The following is a 23,657-nucleotide window of genomic DNA, read 5'->3' on the forward strand; positions in this document are numbered from 1 at the left end:
TAATTTATGATCGTACTGTGCGATTTTAAACATTGCTTTTGTTACTTAACATTCTTTATAAACACTTTTCTATATCATTTTCTATTCTTCTAAAATATTATTTTTAATAGACATTTTGTTCTTTGAATACCGAACTTCAGTTAACCATTCCCAAACTGTTGGGAATGTAGGTTATTTCTAAATTTTTCAATTATAAATAACTTTTAGGTGAATATCCTTATATGGAGATTCTTTGATCACATCATGATTATTTCTTTAGGCTATGTTCCTAGAAGGAAAATCAGTGGTGCAAAGGGTATAAACATTTTCCAAGCTCTGGGCAGATTTTGCTCACTTGCTTCTTAGAAAGGTGGTGCCCATCTATGCTCCTCCCAGCAGCAGAGTTTGAGGGTGACCATTTTATTGTGAAGGCCAGTTCTTAATTCTCCACCTTCACTGGTTTTCAAGTTTAAGGCAACATACCAATAAAGTTCTGATCTAACAGATTCATTCTGGGCTATCAACAAATATTCGAATCCCCTTCTTTTTGAGAGATTAGAAGAAAAAAAGTCCTGCATTTGATATTTTAAAAATCCATGACACATGATGAAGATGTGGCGAAATCAGAACCCTCATGCACCATTGGTGGGAATGTAAAATGGTGCAGCCGCTGTGGAAAACAGCCTGGCAGTGCCTCAGAATTTAAACACAGAGTTACCATATTACCCTGCAATTCCACTCCTATGTATATACTCAATAGACATGAAAACTTATGTCCACCAGGTAAATTCTTACATGATTATTCATAGTAGCCAAAAAAGTGGAAATGACGCAAATGTCCATCATCTGACGAATGAATAAATGAAATGTTGTATATCTGTAATGGAAAATTGCTTGGCAATAAAAAGGAAAGAACTACTGATACGTGCATGGATGAACCATGGAAACATGATGCTAAGTTAAGACACAAAAGATCTCATATTATATGATTCCATTTATATGAAATATCTGAAATAGGCAAATCCATGGAAACAGAAAGTAGATCAGTAGTTGTTTAAGACTGGGGTGGGGAGGGGGATAGGAGAATTGGTGGGTGACAGTTAAGGGGTACAGGATTTCTTTTTAAGGTGATAAAATGTTCTAAATTGATTGTGGTAATGGTAGCATAACTTTGGAATATATTAAAAACCACTGAATTGTAAGTTTCAAATGGGCAAATTATATAGTGTGTGAATAATAGCTCAATAAAGCTGTTACCAAAAAGAAAAGAGATCTATGACCCAATAAAGTGCATTTGAATTAAGAAAACATTAGGGAACACTAAATTAAATATCCTCTTTCTATAGCATATTTAAAATCTTACCACATGTCCTAAATTATAAACATTTAAAAAATTTAAGGGCAATAGCTTAGGTGAAGAAATAAAATCTCAAATTTGCTCACCACAGATGAACACCAGCATTTCCAAAGCCAATGCCAGCAAAAGTGCTTGCCAAGTGCATATTAGACCGTGCTTCAAGGTCATCAGGATTTCTGACAGCCCTGTGGATGATATAAATACCTAACAATAACACATCAACATTGGTATTTCCTAGTGAATAAAGAGCCGCCTTAGGGAACGATCTGGAAAAAAGAAATGCTATTCGATAGGAAGAAAAATTAAGCAAGTTATTCGAATGACACCGTGTCTTCTAGACAAAAACCTAAGGGAAACATATTTTCTCATCCACAGTTTGAGCAAAGGCACAATAAATATGCTGTCAGGCTGCTCATGGGATAAAAGTGCCATGGGAAGAAAGCATTGACCCTTGGACTGCGAAAGCTGCTCTAGAAAAGTGCCCAGAGACTCATTCTTCTTCTTCACTTGTCAGTGACCTTGACTGCGGCTGTGCGTGGACTCAGAGTAAACACATACTCAGAATGCACAGGGCCCAGGCTGATTTGCTGAAGTGAGTCCCTGTCGCCTGGGGCTACCTACACGCCTAATGAACTGCACAGACATCTTTCTTTCTGTGACACCACCCCAAATTGGACCCACTGGGGACCTCTTTTGGTGTTTGTGGAAACTGCACATGTTATTTTAATACTTATTACTGTGGAAGTGGGATGTTATTGTAGGACAAGCCTTCGCTTGCTCCATCCCTCCCCAGTGCCACTTCAGAAAAGCAAATTCTCAAAGGCCCCTTTCAGATGCAGCTCAGCCTTCCTGCTTGGAAACCCTGCCCCAGGGAGGAAGCCTAAGACGGACAAGGGAACCCCTTCCCACTTGGCTTTTTGTGATTCTGCCTGGAATAAGGGTTCCTGCTATGAAATAAAAGTGCCACAGCCGTTATCCTCCTTTCATCTGGAATAGTTAGGCACTTGTGTCTTTTTTCCAAAACCCAATGTTACTTCCTTATTCCCGAATAACAAGATGAAATAGTGGATGATGGAGCTTCAGTCTCTCCTCTGTCCATTTCGCCCCCTCACCTCCCCACTGCTGCTCTGCCAAGCCTTGTGTCCTGTCAGACACCTGGCTGGCCATCATCCGTATCCTCTTCTAGTCAGAGAAATGCTCCCTAACGGCCCACCGTGAGCCCGAGATAGTTCCACGTCCCTCCCCTGGTTCTCCTACAAAATGTGGTCCTAGACCCCTCTCCCTCCAGGCTGGAAGAGGGAGACACCGTGCTCACATCTAGGGCTAACCTGCCCTGTTCTTTCACTTTGTTGTGTGTAAATACAAAGGTGAGTTCGACTTTGCATGAAGTGTTTAATGTCTCAGGGATCAGCTTTCATCTCTAAGTATATCTTTGCTCTCGAGAGCCTGTTATGGCTATTTCACGCATAAATCTTTCAAAACCTTTTAGGAATCTTTTTAGGGAGCCTTTTACATCTCCCTGGTCAGACAACTCTACACACTTATTTCTTAAATTGAGTTCATGTGCGTTTTCTCATGGGTTGACCATGTGTGCGTCTGGACAGGGCCAACATCTGTTTTCTGGTTCTTATTTCTCCCTTGGTAGCCAGAGCTCAGAGGACATCTCCTCTCCCCCAGCTTTGGTTTTGAGGCTTTGATGAATAAACCTTCTATCTGCATCCTTTGTAAATTAGGGGCTCCTATGCGGTTCCCTCCTGGCCTTTGGCTTTTCAGACCCAAGGATCCGGTTTTCATGGGGCTCCCTCTAGAGGCTGCTGGTCTCTGGTGCGTCTGTATGTACAATGACTGATTTTTTGATGAATAGGCTTGCTCAGGACATTTCAAGATCTGATGCGCCACATTTCACATGGGGGTGGAAAGTGGTTTTTCTGTTCTGTTTTGGTCCCCTCTGGGCGACATACCTCTTCAGATACTTAGCAACGATCCGCAGCGCGTGGACTGCCCAAATGTCGCTGACAGGGTTGCTGCCCTGGTAGGCTGGCCGGCTGATGGGATTTGAAGGGCAGGGGCTCCGCATGTGGTACGGGAGGGCAGTGTAGGACTCCAGGGCGTGGCTAACAAGGAATATTTAAAATACACAGTTGAAAGCATCCTCTTCCTCCTTCCCTCCATTCAGATCGCAAGCTGTCTCAGAATGCTCCGTCCTCACTCCCCTGTGGATATGCTTTGTAGTGCTGACAATCACAACGTATCTCACTAATCAGCCTCTTGTCCATGACAGTCATCGCTTATTATAGAAATTAACACAGTGAAATTGACATTAACAGCACTACCATGTTTTTGACCAGTATGTATAAGATTACATATGGTTCCCTTCTCGTGCTAGTATATCTTTATGATGTTTAATTTTTAAACATTTAAGTCATGAAGAAAAGCACTGAATCTGAAAAATGACTTCCTTCTAAAGTATATTTACCATTTCATACCGTGCATTTATCAAACACCATATTGCCCATCCAAGAAGGGTCACAGGTACACTCACCTCCTGTAAGAGTACAGTGCCGTGGCCCAGCCCCCCAGGGGTCAGTTCTGGCACCAGACTTTCCCACTGCGGGCCTGAGGGGAGCCACCATCCTCCCTGTGATTCTAAGATAGGGATAAATCATAGTATGTCCTTCTTCATGGTGCTGCCGTGAAAATTAAGTTCACACATGTAAAGTGCTTAGCATATTGTACCAGCACTTTGTAAAACTTATCATTTACCATTATTATTAATTCTTGGCCTGAAAAAAAAATTTTTTTCTTTTTTTCTTACATGCCCTAAATTCAGCATTGGCTATTTTAAGAACAAAGCATCAGAGTTTCCTTTACCTACTGGCCTGCCATGGATTCTAGCTAATCAACTGCAGACGATGAGAATAAACATTATCCCCTGGATCAACGAGTGGTTGGGAACACAGTGTAACAGGAACTACTTTGTGCATGCGTGACAGTTTTCCGTCTTAGAGAATTTACTCTCTTCTACATGCATGAAGCAGATAACATCCTTTGAACAAAGCATTAGAACGTCAAAAAGAATTAGTTTGTGGACAAAAGCTATGGGTTTGTGGTTCTGAACAGGAAATCTGGGCAAGGCACGAAGGAGGTGTCCCCCGGGGTGAGTGGGGTGGTGATGCGTCCACTGAGGTGCAGAGTTAACCCCCGACCCTGTTGTGTACCTTGATTCTGGGCCCAAGAGCAGATTCACTGAGCTGAGCTCACAGAGACTATGTGTAAAACCTGGAAGCCTGATTACTGATTTACAACAAGAAATACAACTTCTGAGGCGTTTTCTGCACAGCATATATTCTGCCTATTGGCATGTCTGTGGATGCCCAATTACGATCAGAAAGCCCATGGAGCCCTAATGAGGGCTCCTCAAGCCTCTAATGTTGCATACATGGGTGTGTCCATCTTCAGAACAGGCCACTGGGCCTCAGGGGCAGGCTCCTTGGGCCACATGTGCTCTCCCGTGGTCAGTCCTTGGAAGGGCCACTGCCATCACTCTCCTTTCTGAGCCCACTCCCCCCTTTGACTGATAGCAAAGCCTTTGGGTCTGTGAGTCATTTACTTAAATGTGACTGCTTTAGTCTGTTACATGGTTATTATGCAGCTCATAGCTAGGGAGGGTAATCTTATTTCCAAGTTATTAGAGGACAACTCTTCAGAGTACTGACAACATTGACCAGGATGGAGTTGGACACAGTTTTCTCCAGTTTCTTGGTGGGCAGTGGAAAGCAGTGAGAAAAGCAGACCGTTGACTTGGGTAGACCTGGATGTGAATCCTAACTCTGCTGCCTCCTGCTTGTGTGAACTTTACTCAACAGGTGTTAATTGAGTACCTATGATGTGACAGTCCCTGTGCCAAGGGGCAGAGATGGAGAAGTGCATAAGGCAGTCCTGTCCTGGCCAAGCTCACAGTGCAGTGAGGGAGACGGGCGTGTGAAGAGTGGTGTCTCTGAAGTGATGCACAGGCCCCCAGTGGGGAAGAGCAAAGGACAGAGTGGTTCTTGAGGAGAGGGAGGGCAGGGTAGGGTTAACAAAGGCCCCATTGAGAACTGAGTGCTCAAGTGGAAATGAAAGATGAGTTCTACGAGCAGATCAAGAGCTGAGCACTGGGGACATGCCAGGGCCAAAGGAATTTGGCCTTCAGACAGTAGGTATGGAAAGGAAATGAAAGGCTTGTAAAGTAGAGGGGTGTGTGTGTGTGTGTGTGTAAATGCCTGTGTGTATATGTGGTGGTCATATTGCACTCTGGAAGCTTGTTGAGGCCAGTATGGAGGAGAGACGGAAGGACTGTGGGATGGAAGCAGGGAGACAGATGAGGAGACTACTGCACTGGTCCAGGCAAGAGCTGAGCAGTCCTGAGTGGAGGCGGGAGCAGATGCTCAAGAGCAAGGATCAGATGGGAGAGACTCAAGCAGACAAGAGACAGGCTCTGTGGCTGGGGGTAGGCAAGAGACAGGGAGAAGCTCACACTGAGTCCTGCTGCTCACTAAGGTAAGGGCCCCAGGAGGAGAAGCTGTGCGGGGTCGGGGGACTGAGAGATTTGTCAGCTTTCACCAACTTCAAGATGCCATGCATTATAAGATACACCATTAAAAAAAAAGTACCACTGAGGAAGAAAACCATTCTGCCATGCCACAGATATACAGACATGCCCTGACTTCAGGGATGTTAAAGTGTGAAAAAATGTGCACGTGCAAATGGATAAAATAGGCTCTTTAGAGACCAGGTGTATGTGAAGTGCCCGTGGGTCCCTGTGATGCTGCTGGAACACCGGGCCCGGAGCTCGGGGCCGAGGGCTGTGGCAGAAAGACCGATGAGGCTGCCATCAGCACATGGCAGCAGAAGCCAGGGGAGCACGTGCTGTGACTCTGGGCGAGCTGCTCAACATCTCCAGCCCAGTTTTCTCTTCCGGGGGCACAGAGCTGTGGTGAAGCCATGATGCTGCGTGTGAAGTGCCGACAGTGAGCCCATCCAGCTCAGGAAGTGGGCGCTCTCGCCCCTGCCCTCTTCCTGTGGCTGCAGCCCTGGCGTCCCCTGGTGAGCGCAGCAGAGTCAGTGCTGTGGGCCTGAGATGCTGCACGCCTTCCCCTGTGTCCCTGTGGCCGCAGCTGTGGCTGGGCCGGTCCTACCCGAACAGCAGGTTTGTGGCTCACCCAGGACCTCACCTCATCTTTACAGCTTCAGCCTTGTCACTCAGGAAAGGGGAGGATGACAGCGGAAGCCACGGCTGTTGTGGAGCACATCAGTGAATGTTCAGCAGGTGCTCTCAGCAGTAAAATACTGTCCGACGACCCAAGTACTGGAAGCGCCCCTGCAGGCGGCACGGGTACCTACCAAAGCACGTCGAAGCCGCTGTTGGCGACCAGCCGCTCAGGCATGTGCAGGGTGTGCAGGGGATCGACCAGGCCCAGTGTGGGTTTGATGGCTCGCGAAGCAATGCCTAAGACAGGGATTTTCAACAGAGGCTATAGGCACGGACACAATTTTTAAAAAACTAAATAACTTTAGGGTAACAAATTACCCTAAAAAAATTTAAAAGTATGAGATAAGATTCATTCTCATATAGGGAGGCAGCAAGGAACAGCGGAAGGAGATTTAGAGTCAGAAACCAGGGTTTTTCAGTACAGCTGAAGCTCCTTGCAGTTTATAGGAGTCACCACACCCCTCTCTTCCCAACTCCAGTTTGAGTGATGTCATTGGCTACAGTGGAGCAGTTACACCACGCAAACACTCCAAATCAGGGCTTATTTACTCATTAAATTTAAGAGAGCTGGTTTACTAGCAAACAACTGGTTTGGGTCCTTGCTCTGTGACTTACTGTGTGTCTCTGGTACGTGTCTGGGCCTTTCTGAGTTCTCTGTTAGATTAGACTCTCGTAACACAGGGCCTCCATCCCTCCCAGAGCTGTTGTAAGGATCACATTAGATAATATGATGGGAAAGTCTTTAAAAAAAATGTAAGGTAGAATTTAAGTGTTGGTTACTATTATTATTATCTTTAACAATGTCAAAGGATAATGTAATTTAATTTAAAAGGAAGTTACCATAATATGCAGTTCGATGTCAATTTATTCCACTACAGAGGCCTGGAAGAAGGGTATTGAACCAGACTCAAGGAGAGGGACATGTCTCCCACAACAGCTGAGAGTCAGAGAAGAAGATAAAGATGACAGAGAAGGTAGAAAGCGGAACAATTGTTGCTTGGGAATGGGGCTGGCGGAGTTGACTGGGAAGGAGCATGAGGGAACTTCGGAGCAGTGGGAATGTTTTGTGTCTTGATTGGGGTGGGAGGGTACATGTGCACATATTTGTCAAAACTCATCAGACCAGACTCTTAAAATATATACATTTTATTATCTAAAAACTACATCTCAATGAAATTGAGTTAGAATGTAAAAAAGATGTCTAAGAAAGAGAATAACTATCATTGATATATAGTCACTAACTTGGGCAGAAAAATGGCTAATCAAGAGCCATGCATTTCAATATGCTTTTGTAGGTAATTCTCAAAAATGAGTTTATTAGACTGCTTCATATTTTTTATATGTATTTGGGAAAAGAAAGAAAATGTGTCTATGTACATACCCTTTCCTTAACTCTGTTAACTCCTCGAATTTTAAATATTAGGGTTAAACAAAAGGGGATGGAGTTGAAAGGTAAGAGAGAATTACAAAAAATTTTTTATGGACAAACTTCTTACCAGTTTTTACTTTCAAGTGTCCATAGTCAAAAATGGCAACTCCAGTAGTTTCACTCCCAGTTCCTGAGGTAGTTGGGACTTGAACAAAAAAAAATATCAATTTTAATAAAGCATCTAAACAAAGGTCAGTGGAGATACTAAATTGTCTTAGGAAATAAGGAACAAAGAGGAGAAAGCTTTGTTGCCCCGTTTGCACATCTGAAGTCTGTATTAACATGCATGTATGGTTAATGTGTACGACTGTGTCTACATTAACATGTGAGTAACAGGTCTGATGCCTGTGTTGGCATTAACATACCAGCATCTGTGTTTAACACGTGTGTGTAAAGGCATGATGTCCATGTCTTCATTAACACACATGCAAACCTAACATGTATGTGTACTTGACATGTATGCATGATGCCTGTATCTGTGTTAGCATGTATGTCTGATGTCCGTATGGGCACTAACATGTATGTATGCCTAATATGTATATACGATGTCCATGTCTGTATCACACACATGTGTGTTTAACATGTATGTGTGATGTCTGTTTCTGTATTAACAGGGAGGCTTTCTGGGAGCCTTGGGCTCCTCTAGCACCAGAGCTTAAGCAGCCGCAGCTGGGGATTCAAAAGCAGGCCCCTTGGCATCTCTGGGAAGAAAACTCGTATTTGCCGTCTCTAAAAGACATCTTTATTCCCTCTTGGCAGCAAGCACAGTAACACTCTGCCTTTGCTGGGCTCTGTGGTTTTGTAGTTCTGTCAAGTTTCTAAACTTTACTAATCACCCTCTGTGTGGCGCTGACACAGTTTCACCAGAGGGTTCCATTTGCCAGCCGTCAGTTATGTCGCTCCCTGCTGATCACTCATCCATGTCAAAGCAGTTCATCTGCCGTCAGCTCACTCCTGCCCCATCACAGGCCCATTCACAGTGGGGGTGGGAGGGAAGGAGGGAGGAGAGAGAGGGCGAGACTTTAAACTGATATTTTCCAGTTAGTGCATTTTAGCTGTAAGACTTTCAACAGTGATACAACGACAGCCATAAGATGGGAGGGAAGACAAGACCAAAAGATCGCAAGGCGTGTGTGGAACAGACAGGCGATCCTGATTTGGATGTGCGTGTCTGTGCCCTGGGCAGCCACAGAGCAGATGTTGCCCAGAGTGACAAGGCCATGCTGGCCACATGTCCCCGGGTGGAGACAAAGCCCCAGGTCAGCTGAGGAGCCATTAGGTGGAAAAAAGGGTTGAGTAGACACCAGAAAAATAATAGCAAATATTCCCCTCAAACTCCACAGTGGCTGGCAAAGTGGGACAAAACAGAGAGGGCCTCAGAAGACAGACCTCCCATAGAAGGGTCTGGTCTAATAATCTGTAAATGATGACCTTCCCTTCTCCTCCACATAGTGACTTCATAGCTTAACTCTGCACACTTTCCTACTACTGACCCAAACTGTCTGTGCAATAATGAAGATCAGAACTTTAAACACGAATGAATTGCTCTCTATTTTGATCTCCAAACAAGGTATTATATGGAAATGAAGAAATCGGGAAACTTTGGCAACACACACATGAAAATTACTGGCTTGTATCTTTCCTAAGGACTTTTGCCAATTGCAAAATAAAACAGTTTTTACCTGCAATCAGAGGCTTAAGAGGCACAGTCACAGGCTTTCCCTTCCCAATGGGGGCATTGACATAGTCTAGGAAATCAGAGTCAGGGCTGGACGCATACAGATTAGCAGCTTTACAGGTGTCCATGGTGGAGCCGCCACCCACAGCCACGTAGGCATCAAAAGCTCCCTTTTTGGCAAATTCAATAGCTTCCATGAAGCTTGGAGAAGGGAAAATAAAGGCCATACGTTAGGTTTTTCAGAAACAAATTGCATGCCATTAAATAAGGCCTGGGGCAAGTTTCAATCAACACTGGTATGTGTTGGCTTCTGCTTAAAGTAAATTTAACAACAATAAAAGAATACCTTCTATCGGTTGGTTCCACTCTCACATTATCATAAACCTTAAAGTTTATGCCATTCTTCACTAGGGAATCCATCACTGTCCGTACAGGAGGGAGTTGGGAGAGGTTCTTGTCTGTCATCAAACAAACATTTTTAGCACCCATGTTTTGTAGGTCCTACAATAACAAAAGTAATTTATAAGTTAGATTTGATTGCTCTAGAAATGTAGTAGACACTTCTGGCAAACTTAACATCGAGTCCAAAACAAAAGACTCAACTGTTGTCAATTTGTATTTGTTTTAAAATGTATGTAACATTTATAGCAGAAGACTGTAGGAATCTTAAATACTTGCCATGCCCACTTCCTTTGTAACTCCTGCTCCATATCTAACATTTGAAACAGCCATCTGAAAGAAAAAAAAAAAAAGATTTAGGTGATGGTTATCTAGAGAGTGTCATTTCATTTCTAAAACCCTGAAATGGTTCCTCATTGTCTAGAGAATAAAGTGTATATTCCTCAGCATGGCCTTCTAGGTCAGCCCATCTGGCCTCATGCTCATCATACTTCTTTAAACAAATATTGGCTCCAGTCACACTGGAATTATGTATCTTTTCCCAAACACATCATAATCTCTCAATTGTTCCCTCAGCTTGAAATGCCTGCCTCTTCTTGCCTCCACACCTAAATGAACTCTCAAATATCTTATTTTCCAATTTAAATGTTGTTGTCTTTGTGTATTTTTCATCCCTTCATTCACTCATCCAACCATTCATCTATCTAACCACTGTTGCATGCACGTATGCATCCATCCATCCATCCATCCATCCATCCATCCACCCATCCATCCATCCTCCCATCCAACCAACTCTACTGAATGTCTGCTTTGGTCCAGGCATGTGCTAGTCTCTGGTAATACAACTATGAACAAAAGAAACATGGCCTCATAAAATTTACAGCTGAGAGAAGAGCTTTTATACCAATGCATGATGGATTGCTTTTGGCCTGAAGACATGTTTTGTTTGATTCATGTCATATTTAAATTTCTCTTTCTCTTCCTTCCTTTCTTTTTTCTTTCTTTCTTTCTTTCTTTCTTTCTTTCTTTCTTTCTTTCTTTCTTTCTTTCTTTCTTTCTTTCTTTCTTTCTTTTTCTTTCTTTCCCTTTCTTTCTTTCTCTCTCTCTCTTTCTTTTTTCCTCTCTCTTTCTTTCTTTCTTGCTTGCTTGCTTGATAATAACTCTCCTCATCCAATTAAAACAAACAAACAGTGTGACCATCTGGATTTCGATCTCTCTTGAATAATCGGTCGGTCCCAGGCTGCATTCCCGTGTGGAATGCAGCAATTATATGGGGCTGAGGGCAGTCTGCACCCTTGAGATGGGCCTGTGCTCTCAGCGAACTCAACTCTGTCCTCCCCCAGCCCTGCTCCTGGAATGATTAACTGTCAGGCCTCTGGTCACATTTTAATTTATGACTCCTGAACTAGGAGGAGACAGGGATTTATACAAATAATTATGTAATTACAGTGTGATAAAAATTCATCTGGATTAACTATTCCTTTATTCTTGCTTCAACAGATTACTTGAACCTCTTTTAGGGTTGTTATAATTACAAAACTGAAGAAGATTTACCATACAACATATAAACTGGAGAGTTTGTAGAACTGGGAATCTGCCCTATTTTAATGGCTATACAGGAAATAGTATTCTAGACATTACTCATGTTATCAGAAGATTTATATTCCATTATCCTGACAAAGTACTTTGCTAAATAGATGCTGATCAAATAATAAGGTTAGGGAACATCAACTAATAGCAGACTTCAAATGAGATAATAATGCATTAGCAAAATACTCTGGTTGTATTTTTTTCAAGTCATTCATAAAAGAAAGAATGAATGATTAAATCTACCTCAAAGGCATAATCCGTTGTTTTCCCAGAAGATGAAAGTCCAGGAGCTAGAAAGGTAAAAATTAGCATCAGAGTAGGCCTCAAAAACAGAGCAAAAATATTGTTATTTGATAGTAAATTAGTATTTCAGCAGTAAACACAAACATTTCCCTGGAAGCCTTACCTAAAATACATTTTTCAGGTTTCATTGCTGCCTATTAGGTTAAAATTAAAACCTGCATTTTAAGAGAATGTAATGCTAACTTGATGTAGATTGTATGAAAATAAAGTTACTTAAAATCTTTTCTCTGTTGAAATTAAAATATACTTTTGAAAACATAATGTGTAAAAATCTGCTAGAAAAAAATCCTTTCGACTCTAGAGTTCAATTATTGTTAGAGAACAACTATTAGTAAATTCATTAATTAAAGTCCTGTTTACACTTCTTATAGCAACTGTGATAATTTATTTAAATTAAGATTTTCTCTATGGAGGTTACTTATCACAGTAAGATATTTATATTTCTCAAGCTTATACATATAAACTATTTAGTTTTCTTTGGCAAATTTAGTAAAAATCTTCATAAACTGATATTTCTTTGCAAAGTATCAGGTTTAGTTTTGGCAAAAATGATTTTCTGTTATATTGGAACAACAAGAGGGCTCTACTTAGTGGATTTTATCTTTGTTTTCATCTACTTATTTTTTTATCAGTCTTGACCAATCATAAGATTGAAAGAAGTCTACAGAACAATTTTCACTATCATTTTTTTTTAAATGAGACCAAGAGACCACAATTGGACAACAGTCTGCCTTTGGTAGAGGGCAAGGGTGTCCTTAATCATAATCCAAATTTCTTTGATCCCGACATGCTTTAAAGAAATAATCTATTACTCCTGTTACTAAAATTTAGGAAAAGACAAGTTGGATCCTAGAAAACACTGAGATTATCTTTCTCTAAATTACTAATTTTATTGCTCCAAATAGAAAAATTACTGATTCTTTGTTGAGACCAATTAAGAATTGCGGAAAATCAGCTGATGACAAAATTATAGGTCCACGAGGGCCTAGAAGGCAGGGCTTGCTTCTGCTTAGTGGATGGCTGTTAATGACCGGGGGTCCCTTGGCTGGTCCTGAAGGATGAGTCACTCTCTGGCAGGAAAAAGCCCTCAGTTAGTTATTCTATCTGTTCTACTCCCAACAGGCTTCTTTGTGGGTTTCTGCTTAGGATCCTGCGTGCGCAGGCTCCTCCTTTCCATCCCTTACCACTGTTTAGATTTGACCTTCTCTCCTAAGAGGTGAAAGCAGTTTTTGTGTCAGTATAATTCATGTGACATTCTGAGGACACATTGAAGCTACAATGAGCTGCCTGCTGCTCTGTGGACAATGGAGTTGGTAAGGATTAAGATGTTTGTAGGAACTGAAAACTTCCGTCATTTTTAATTATTAAAAAATAGAGCATTATTTTTAAAAATTGATACAAATTTTTTTCCTTCTGGGAACCACATTGTTCTTTAGCCTCTTTCTTTTTTGTGATGTATTAGAACCTTTCAAAGATTTCATCTTGATTAATTCTGTGTCATGAACTCAGTCCTAAAATCCTATTTGTGTCACCTTTTTTAGCTTTGGCAAATGATTCTATTTAAAATAGAAAGACTTTATAAATAGCATTAAATATATACTTGAGCCAAAAACATAATCAGAAGCACACATTCTGCTGAGATAGTCTAATTAGAACTACATGCTACCAATTTCAAGTGAAAATTTTCAACAACCTTCTTATCACATGCCTCGATTTTCTTGTTTTACACTTTGCCCAAATATATTGCCTACAGTGGAAACTGAAATTGTGGCTAAACACAAAGTGTATTATTACCTTGGGAGTAAGTGTGAGAATGACTTGGGCACTGGCATCTAGGAAAACAAAAAGTAGAGAGCAACCAGAAAACCAGAATATAAGAAGCCTTAAAGTAACACACATTGCATTCTAGTCTTAACATGCTATCAGAGTAACAGCTTTGTGGCAAACAACCCACAACAGAAAAAGCCAGAAATCACCAGGGACAAAAAGTCGACTTGGAGTCTTTCCAGCATTGTAGGATCTTTCTTCCACGAATTACTCAAGCAACAGTTGATGCCCGTGGGGAGCTGATATGAGCGCTCTGGGGCTACAAGAAAGTTTAAGTTGGGGTCTCAGCTCTTACTAGGTTAGGAGCTTTGGCCATATTGACCAATGTTTACTCTTACACCTCATCCTCCCCATCCCTCTCCCCCGGAACTTTCCTTGTATTTTCCCATTGTCTTCAGGGTGTTTGATTTTTCTTCTGACAGGCTCCGGGCCGCTTCCTCCCTCAGTGGTCCTGCAGGCCCCCCCGCGCGCCGTCTCCATCTCGCTCCTCCATCCCCTCCCCGGCCCCACCCTCCATGTCCGCAAACGTTGCTATCACACCTGTCACCTTCTTCTCTCCAAATCCCTGACTTCAGCTCAGTGCTCACTCCGCTCCTCTACAGATATCCCACGTCCTCCTCTTTCTAGACTTTTCCGTCCCTTGGCTTCCGTATCCCTTCCTGTCCTGGTCGCCTCTGATTTCTTGGACAGTCCCTTCTCCGGCTTCTCTTCCTGCCGCTCGCCATCCGATGGAGCCTCGCAAAAGGGTTTAGATATCTCTCTTTGGCCCAGGGGACCCTGTTCTGGTGGGTCCAGTAGGTGCGTGCGTGCACACCACCCCGCTGCCCCCCGCGTGCAAACTTAGAAAGAAAAGATCTGAGAGGGGAAAGGGGGCAGGAAGGAGAAGCGTTACACTCAACGATGGTCAAAATCTCAAAAATCGTGAATTACGTGAAAACGGGCGTGGGCGGGTGCGCACGCCACCCTGAGTGGAGGCTGCCATCTGGTGGGCACGGCTGAAAGCGCCACGCGTACGGGTTTCCCAGGAGCCGCCCGGCGGCTCTGAGCCATCTGCAGGCTCCCCCAGGGAAAACGGAATTAGGCGAGGCCTCGGCGTTGTTCTTCACAAGGCACTACTTTCGAGGTCTTTCCCTGCTTTATGCGCCTCCAGGACAAGAAAGGAGACTTAAAGGGAAGGAAAAATCCAAATTCGAAGCTTTCCGACGCTAAGGACGGTGGGGGGACACGCTTCCTCCCACCCATCCCCTCTTGTCTTCGTATTATATAATTTTCAAGCTCTCCCTTAGTTGTGGTTTGAATCCCACCCCCTCTTGCCTTCTTGGGACCTCCATCTGTCCTGTACGTCCTAGCCTTCCCCCTTACTTGAACCTTTTCTTATTTAAAAGCTTCATGCTTGAAACTCTCAACCTCTTGTCCCCTCTGGCTTAGCTCACCCTCCGGTTCTCTCCTCTTTGCCTACATCTGCTAACTCCATTTCCTTGCCTCCCTCATATTCCTTGACCCCCTGACATCCGCAGAGTTAGAGCAAGGCTCTCATCTACGCACCTTCTGGCTCTGGCATAATTATTCTGGCTTCCCTCCTGGTATCAGTAGCCATGCTCTTAGCAAAGGCCAACCTCTCCCCTTTGCACTAAATCTCAGCCAGGCTCAGGTACTCAAAAGCATCACTACCTACAGTTCTTCCTTTTCTCTCCTGCATCGTCAAAATTCCCCTCCCCTCAAATCTTATCCATCAGCATGAAATGTTGATTTCCCCATATCGTATCAACAATCAACCAACAACTTCCTCTTTTCCCCTTCTCTATCCCACCCCACCCCCACCCCTCCCCTTCCCTTCAGCTGAGTACACCTGCTCTCTCCAATTTCTCTTCTCCCATTCTCTCCAGAACCTCTTCCAATGAACTTTTGCCCCATGACTCCACTGACAAACTCACCAGCTCACTAATGCCCTCCTATGGGTGCTAATACACCACTCAATTCTCAGTTCAGACCTGTCAGCTGCATTCTCTTGTTCACTCCCTCCTCCCTGGAAATACTTTCTTCCCTTGGTTTCCAGGACACAATTCTCTGGTTTTCTTTTTACTGCACTGGCTGTTCCTCGCCTAGTTTCTTTTTATGCTCTTGACTAATGCTGGAGGGTCCCAGCATTCAGCCCGTGGACCCTTCTCTTTTCTTTCCACAGTCAACTCCCTGAGTGACCTCGCCTGGTCCCATGGGCTTGATTACCTTCCACGCTGATGACTCCCACTTTAATCTGTTTAGACCTCTGTCCTGAACTCCAGAATCAACTTGCTACTCGACATCTTCACTTGAACGTCTATTAGGCATCTGGCATTTTCCCTGCCTAAGACTCAGCTCCTGGTCTTTCCTCAAAGCCTCTTCCCTATCCCAGCTTAATGACAACTTCATCCTTGCAAAAAAGCTTGGGGTCATCCTTGGCCACCCCCACCTGCCCCCCACGTCTCTGACCTCATCTCCTTCTTGCTCACTCTGCTCCAGTCACCTGGTTCTGAAACCAGGCCAGGCAAGCTCCACCTCCAGATACCTCCCCAGAGAGCCACATGGTTTGCACCCTCCTTTCACTGGTCCTTCTGCAACAGTTATGTCCCCAGGGAGTGTGGTGAGCTGAGCCCTAGAAGATGTTCCGGTCCTAATCCTTGGAACCTGTCAACGTTACTTTACGTGGCAAGAGGGACTCTGCAGATGTGATTCAGTTAAGGATCTTGAGATGGAGAAATTATCCGGGATTATCCGAGTGGGCCCTGAATGTGATCACAGTGTCCTTAGAGAGGCAGAGGGAGATTTGACACAGAGGAAGGCAATGTGACCGCTGAAGCAAGATGCTACATTACTGGCTGTGAAGATGGAGGAAGGCGCCACCAGCCAAGGAACGCAAGCAGTGAAGCTCTAGACGCTGTTAAAAGCAAGATAATGGACTCGCTGCCCTAGAGCCTCTGCAGGGAATGTGGCCCTGCTTACACCTTGATTTTGGCCCAGAAAAACTGATTTTGGACTTCTGAACTCCAGAACTGTAACATAATAAACGTGTGTTGTTTTAAGCCAACAAGTTCGTGGTAATTGATTTCAGGAGCCATAGGAAACCAGTAAGTGAGGTCTTCTCTGACTGTCTTCTCTAAAACTGCCTCCCCTCTTCCAATACCCCATCCCCCTTTGCTTTCCCTTTCTCTTTAACACCTATCAACATCAAACATACTCTGAATTTTACTTACTAGTTTATTGTTTATTATCTGCCCTGCCTGCCCCAGTCATACACTTAAGCCCCACAGACGTTAGGCTGTTTTGTTCCCTGCTGTACCCTGGGGATGAGAGCACTGCAAACTGTCCTTCCCTCCTGGGCTTCCCCTCACCTCTTTGGCCACACCTCCTATCCTTTAGTGCTGGTTCCTTTTCCAGCAAAGTGCAAATCATCTGCAAATCCAAGTGCCTAAAGAGGCCAGCAGGTAATGTAAATAAGGCCAGAGGAGCTGGCTGTCAGCACAGGTGCTGTGTGTGTGGATTGAGAGGTGGGCTGTGCTGGGGTGGGGGGAGATGTCTCTTAGGAAGCTGGAAGCGCTGTCCTGTCCAAAGGAGGTGGACACCACTTCACCTAGGCTCTGGCAGATCTTCCCCAGGTGAAATGTGGGCCCAAGGATACCATTTTCCAATTTTCCAAGATTTTTACCTGCAATCTCCCACTTTTTACATGGGATTTAAAAAACCCTGAAAAACATTTGCAGATGCGTAGAACATAACACCCTATGGTGCTCCTCCCCAGGACTTCATCCTCAGCCCTTTTCTTCTAGGAATACAGTTTGTCAAGGCCTTTGCTTCCACATCCGTGGTTTCATCTGCTTTCTCTATGTATGCGTGAGTTTCTAATTCACTCCTGAGCTCCGGAACAATGTATTCAATTACCTGCTCGGGGTCTTCACCTGGATATGCCTGAGGCATGTCCAACTCAAAAAGGTTATCATCTTCCTCCTAAAGCTTACAGTCCCTACCTTGGTAAATGGCCCCACTGCTTATCCAATGCCCCAGCCAGAAACCTCAACTTCTCCTTCTGTCTCACTAATCAGATACTAAATCCTGCTGATTCTAACTATTTTTCTTACATCTCAATATCTCTTACACCTACCCCCTTGTAGCAGCTGCCCCTCCTTGGTGCCTTTTAGCTGGAGCCTGACAATTACCTCTAGTCTTTCCTCTCCACTGCCACTAGAAAGCTCCAGCTTAATTCTAATCATGCCACACTCCTTTGTGTGCAACTATTCCAAAAACATGTTCTACCTGACACTGGTCCCAAGGGATATGAATGGTATTGCTTGATAAAGAGTTCTGTGATGACACAGGTTTAGAACAAAGAATTTAAATACAGCTAAAGATTTTTCCCACTGCACGAGTTCTCAGAGGCCTTCGTGTGCTAATGTATACAGTGCAGCAGTTAGTTTCCCAAACTTATCTGGCCATGTTTTTTCATGGGGCATCTCAAAGTGTATGTTTCACAGTGAGGACTATTGGTTCAACAGCTTTCTATTATCTACAGGACACAATTAATACTCCTGAGCATAGGACTGAGAACAAGGAGAAGCCAGAACATCTGGGTCCAGATTATGGCTGTGCCACTTGCTTAATGTATGACACTGGCAAATTATTTTTCTCCATGCCTTTCTTTCTTATGTAATAGGAGGATAATAATACAGCGTGGCATAGGGTTGTTGTACGGATTAGAGTTACTATTAGTAGTACATGTAGAGTGTGTAGCACAGTGCCTGGTGCATGGTAAGTGCCTAGTAACTGTCAGCTCTTTTCTCATTCATGGTCTTTCATCCTCTGTTTTTTCTATCTTCAGTTCCTCCTATAAAGGTAGGTCCAGTCTTTAGTCACTTTTAGATCCTGGAACTACAGCTTTTGCCTCTGGTGTTGCTCTTCCCTTTGCCTGCAATTCCTCTCTAGTCCCCTCCTCTGCCCCTATCTATCTCCGCCTGTTAGCTCATCTCCCCCCCCCCCCCCCCCAGGCCGACGTGGGCACCTGAGCATTCAACAAGTATTTATCAGGCAGCTACCACGGACCCGGCATTTCTGGAGCGCGCGTCGGACGTGTCGTAACGTTTAATACCCCGACTCCCTGTACATGCCAGGGAGTCAAGCTCCTGGTGATTTCCCACACTCCCCTCTCTCTTCTACTCCCTCTGTCCACCGCGTTCTGCACGGGCCCGTTTCACCCCTGTGCCCGCAGGCGATTCCCCGCTGGACTTTAAACCGCTCCAGAGTCTTTCGCCTTTGTGCCGCCAGCACCTAGGAGAGTTTTTGGCACCTTACGTACACCCAGTACACATGTGTGGACGGGATGCATGCATCTGTCTTGGTCGCTGTGCCAAGCCCTCCGCCGCCTGCCTCGATCTGGGACCAGGCGCTCTGCTCTCCGGACCTCAGCTGCCTTAACGGTAGACCAGGCGGAGGAAAAGCGGCCTCAGCGCGCCGCGCTTGGCTGCCCGGCCGCTTGGCACACAGACAGCGCCGTCCAGGCCGCCGCGCACTGCGGCACCCCGTCCCCAAGTTCTCGAAAGCGACCCGAGGAAGAGTGCGCGGGCCTGGGCACGTCGCTCCCGGGGGGCTGCGTGGGCTTGGCCGCACCCTCTTGTCCCCTGCCCGCCCGCACGCCCGACCCCGCACTCACGCTGCGCGCTGCAGTTGCCTCAGCAAGTGCGCTACTCGGGCGCGAGCCGCGGCCATGGCTGCGCCCAGTCCTCCTCCCGCGGCCCCGCCCCCTCCGCCGCCGACCAATCCCGGCCGCCGCCTCCCCTCCGCCCACCCCGCCGCGCCCGCCCACCCGCTCCACGTGGTGTCCCGCCCCGGAGACAACCCTCCGCTGCGGAATATTTTCCCACGGGTGGAAACCAGGACTACTCCGGCTGCAAAGTCTCACCATCCACCTTTGAAATTGACTTATAGATAACTGCTCCGTAGGGTTTTGGGTACTTTTCTAAGTCTCTATTTCACAAGTCGGGGACGTGGGGAAATGGGAGCAACAAGGGCATTCTTTTTCCACTCTGACTCCTTTAAAATACTATTTGGCCTTCTCAGAGTATTTTCAGAATGTTTTAAGACACTTCATTTAAATTTATCTTAACGGTAAACAAGAACCTTGCAAAAAGCCCGAGGGTCTTTTTTTTTCTTTCTCTTTTAAAACAAGGCCAGTGTAGTGTCCAATGGCTAGATCAAGTCACAAACCAAAAAGCCAGAAACATTCCCAAACAAAACAGAAACAACAAAAAGTACCGGACAATTGAGAACTTAAAGATGTTAAATGCTCTGTGGTTTGCCTTTTGATGAAGTTGTTCAGGATACCATTAAATGGTTTCTTCAGTAGTTAAAACTTTGCACGGTTACATGCGAAGGGAGGGCTTAGCAACGCTAAGTGCCCCAGGTCCTAGTGCAAACGATGATCAATGTTAGCAGACTTGAACTTTATCAGTTACTTTAAGAGAGTAACAATTGAACATCTGTGTTTTTAGTAACCTATTATGAAATCTGAATTATTCTTCTTTCATAGCAATTTCTAAAAAAACTTATAAAAATGAGACAATACTGAAAAACTGAAAGACAAAACGAACTCTCAATTTTAATTTCCTATCAAGTGTCAGACCAAAAAGCAAGAATAGAGTGGGTTATAATAGCAGCAAAAAGGCCCCCTCCCCCAACTATGAATCCTTTTCAGGAGGCATTTATTTTTACAAAGATGAGTTACTGAGCTCAATCGGGGAAAGAGACCCAGGATAACTGTAAACACTTCATGTCCTAATTAGACCAGCTCAGGTCAATTTGACAAATGAGTCAAAAGATACTAATGTTCCAAGTGAGGGTTTTGTGGGGTTCCTTCTCTCTTCCCCAAACAGACCCTAGGTGAAGCTTTAAAAAAGTTGGGGACGTAAATGTTGATAAGGATTTAAATATAAAATTAGATTAATGAGGATTATTACCATTATTTAGTGAAGCCCAAATTTATCATTTACAGCAAATTAATGTTTTTGGTGTCGAAAACCATTAAATCTTTTTTGAAAGACACACTTTCAGTATTATATCTGATACCAAAAGAAGTTGAATTTTTCTAATAAAATTGGTCTCATTGAAATCATAATTTAGCTGCTATATGTTTTCTAGAAAGTTAATGACAGTAATCTCTACCAGATATCCAGATCATTGGCTTTACTTAAGATTTGTACCAGTAGCCAAAAAGTTAAAAGCAACATTAGATACAGACACACTTTTATTAAATAACCTTTACAACAGTTCTGAAAATGTAACCTTTCTGTTCCCCTGTGCTTTGATAAATACACAAGACTTGTTATTAAAATAATGCAGAAACCAATCTATTAAAAGTCTGAAATATGACCACCTCTCCCTTGTACCCCATCGAAAGTTTAAAGAGAAAAAAAAAAAAAGGGCTGTTTAAAGATAGAACTCACTCCTAGTTTCCACAAATTCTTTCCCTAATTCGTGTGTCCTTAAATACATCCTTTACTCTCCAGCCAAAGTTTTGGTTGTGGGAAATACATTGATTTGTCGAGTCCAATATTTACATACCATCTTCACAGGAGGGCAAGCCTAGCCCTTTAACCTCAAACTCAATGAAGGCAGTGGCCAAATCTGCATCCCAGTACTGTTCCTAGAACTTAACATTAGGTACAGTTCTTGGTTTACAAGTAGGTCCGAGGGTGAAATTTACTTCCTCCTCTTTCCTCCTTGGTGTTTCCCCCCTTTCCTCTTGCCACTCAAGCCAGGAGGCCCGGAATTCATCTTGCCTCCCAAGCCCCCTTTCCTCTTCCCTCCCTGGCTGGGTGGACCCCCTTTCCTCTTACCCCCAGGACCCTGTCGGCCCCCCTTTCTTTTGCCCTTCTGACTCATTTTCCTCCTCTTAGCCGCCTCTTCCTGGTCCTCTTCTCTCATCTGCTTATTGGTGGCCCTCGTAACGTCCAACTGAGGCTTCTTGCTGTTCATCACTCGCAGCATCTCCAACTGGCTCTTTTTCTCGGCTGCAAAGTCCCCGAAAAGAGGCTGAAACTTCCTCTTCTTGCCAGAGCCCCGGGGCGCCTTCTCCTTGGGCAGACGCTCCTGGAAACGCCCCACAGAGGCGGTGGAGACCCTGGCCACCTGCATGGCGCGGCCCAGCTCCTCCTTACTCTGGTGTCCGGTAGGGTGCATGCCGCCCGCGCTGGGCAGCTGCATTTTGTGCGCGCGGGCCAGGTTACGCAGCCGGTTCAGCTCGTTCTTGGCCACCCGTTCCTTCTTAGCCTGAATCCGCTTGCCGAACTGGTCCTCCATGGGGTCGGCATTGCCGGGCACCTCGATCAACCATTCCTTGGTGTCGTCGCGGGCGCGCTGGTAGCCCCAGCGGCGGCGCCACTGGCCACTCACCTCGTCCCATACCAGATTGGTCTTCTTCTTGGGACGGATGCCCTTGAGGCGTGCAAACTGCTGCCAGCGTGTAAGCGGCCGTGGCCGGGGCACCGGCTTCTCGCGCGGCAGACGAGTGGCGGGCTCCGGCAGCCGCGCCACCAGCGCCTCCTCCACACGATCGGTGGGCAGCTGCCACAGCTGGTTGATGAGCAGCTGCGTGTTGTCCCGCGCCAGGGCCCGCAGCTCGGCCTCCCGCGTGGGTCCTGCGTCCCGCAGCCCGGTCGGAGGGTTCCGGTCCGAAGCCAGCAGGTTACCCAGGTCGAACTCCAGCTCCAGTTCCTTGTACACCGTAATGCGCTGCAGCTTCTCTGCCTCGTCCTGCTCCGCCTTTGCCAGCAGCTCCTCCACGCTCTGGCCCTCCATGGCTCCGGCTCGGCTCTCCCTCGCTCCGGAAGACCGTTCCAATCACTTTTCCGCCAGCGCGGCTCAAACCCCGGTACTACCACCACGTGCAGGCGACCGGACGTTCACCCCGGAAGAGAAAGATCTGTTTCCGGGGCATCCGGAAGAGGCTCACAACGCCGGCGGCCGGAGGAAAGGCCGGCAGAGGGCGGTGTTGGAGAGCAGATGGGATTAGAGGCGGCCCTTGGGCTCGAGCCAGGTGTGGGAGGAGCAGGCGCGAGGAGCCCCGACTACAAATTCCGAGGCTTAATTGGGACTGTGGCTCCCAGGATGCAGTGGCGTAAGGGAGAGGTGCAAATTCGGGGGGCCGCAGGTTAAGGGGGTCCCGGAGCGATTGTGTTACACTTTTAGTGTAAGTCGGTTCTCAGGATGTTTAGCCAGTCAGCTCTTCTTGGGACTTGACAAATTATTTTTCACTAGAGCCCCCACCATGTCCTGGGTGTGGGCACTTCGCACAGGTGTACCTAAAGCTAAGGGTAGACGAAGACTTGGTTTGCTCTGGGAGCGAGCGGGCCTGGCAGCGAGACCGCCCTGAGTGGGCGCGGCTGTGCCCCATCCCAGCGAGCTGATACCTGGTCCCTGGAGCCCTGGGCCGCATCCTCTCCTCGCTGGTGTCAGAGGAGTGCCGGGCTCTGCAGTGAGGCTGCCTGAGTTCCGATCTTGGCTGCGCTAGTGTTTGTCCTTCAGCTGTTTAACTTGTTTGGGCCTATTTTAAAACCTAAAGGATGGAGTTACTAATAGTAGCTCCTGGGGCTGCTGTGAAGAGAAACGAGTTAACATGCTCCCAAGGGAGCTTACACAGGGGTCTGGAGCATGTGAGTGCTCAGTAGGTGTGAGCTAAATACCAGTTATTGTTTAATCTTCATACTGGCTCTGGGAGCTATGCTGAAAAGGTAGTCTTATACAGTGATTAAAAACACCAGGTTCTTGAATGAAACTACCTCGAAGAAGATCTGCTTATCGTATTCTAGGTTGTATCTTATCT

The 23,657-nt window shown here is 45.4% G+C and overlaps 2 protein-coding genes across 3 annotated transcripts in view; both read right to left on the minus strand.

The window, feature by feature from the left end:
* Window positions 1–19,571, minus strand: part of ADHFE1 (alcohol dehydrogenase iron containing 1) — a 32,205-nt gene extending 12,634 nt beyond the window's left edge. Inside the window, exons 1-10 of one of the 2 annotated variants that reach the window (XM_057737545.1) lie at window positions 19,491–19,555; window positions 13,781–13,818; window positions 11,927–11,973; window positions 10,373–10,426; window positions 10,041–10,195; window positions 9,699–9,895; window positions 8,084–8,161; window positions 6,719–6,824; window positions 3,298–3,450; window positions 1,423–1,521 (exon numbers count right to left, since the gene is read on the minus strand). In XM_057737545.1, coding sequence (XP_057593528.1) covers window positions 1,423–1,521; window positions 3,298–3,450; window positions 6,719–6,824; window positions 8,084–8,161; window positions 9,699–9,895; window positions 10,041–10,195; window positions 10,373–10,426; window positions 11,927–11,973; window positions 13,781–13,818; window positions 19,491–19,546 — 983 coding nt within the window. In that variant the 5' untranslated portion in view covers window positions 19,547–19,555. Of the gene's footprint in view, window positions 1–1,422; window positions 1,522–3,297; window positions 3,451–6,718; window positions 6,825–8,083; window positions 8,162–9,698; window positions 9,896–10,040; window positions 10,196–10,372; window positions 10,427–11,926; window positions 11,974–13,780; window positions 13,819–19,490 lie in introns of both variants that reach the window. The other variant, XM_057737546.1, reaches the window with a different exon arrangement.
* A 1,491-nt stretch (window positions 19,572–21,062) lies between these two features.
* On the minus strand, window positions 21,063–22,734 carry RRS1 (ribosome biogenesis regulator 1 homolog). The gene has a single exon (XM_057735716.1). The coding sequence runs from the start codon at window positions 22,631–22,633 to the stop codon at window positions 21,536–21,538; it is 1,098 nt and encodes a 365-aa protein (XP_057591699.1). The 5' UTR covers window positions 22,634–22,734; the 3' UTR covers window positions 21,063–21,535.
* Between the last annotated feature and the right edge of the window lie 923 nt (window positions 22,735–23,657).

This window comes from Hippopotamus amphibius, chromosome 5 (assembly GCF_030028045.1).
Source record: "Hippopotamus amphibius kiboko isolate mHipAmp2 chromosome 5, mHipAmp2.hap2, whole genome shotgun sequence".
NCBI lineage: Eukaryota > Metazoa > Chordata > Mammalia > Artiodactyla > Hippopotamidae > Hippopotamus > Hippopotamus amphibius.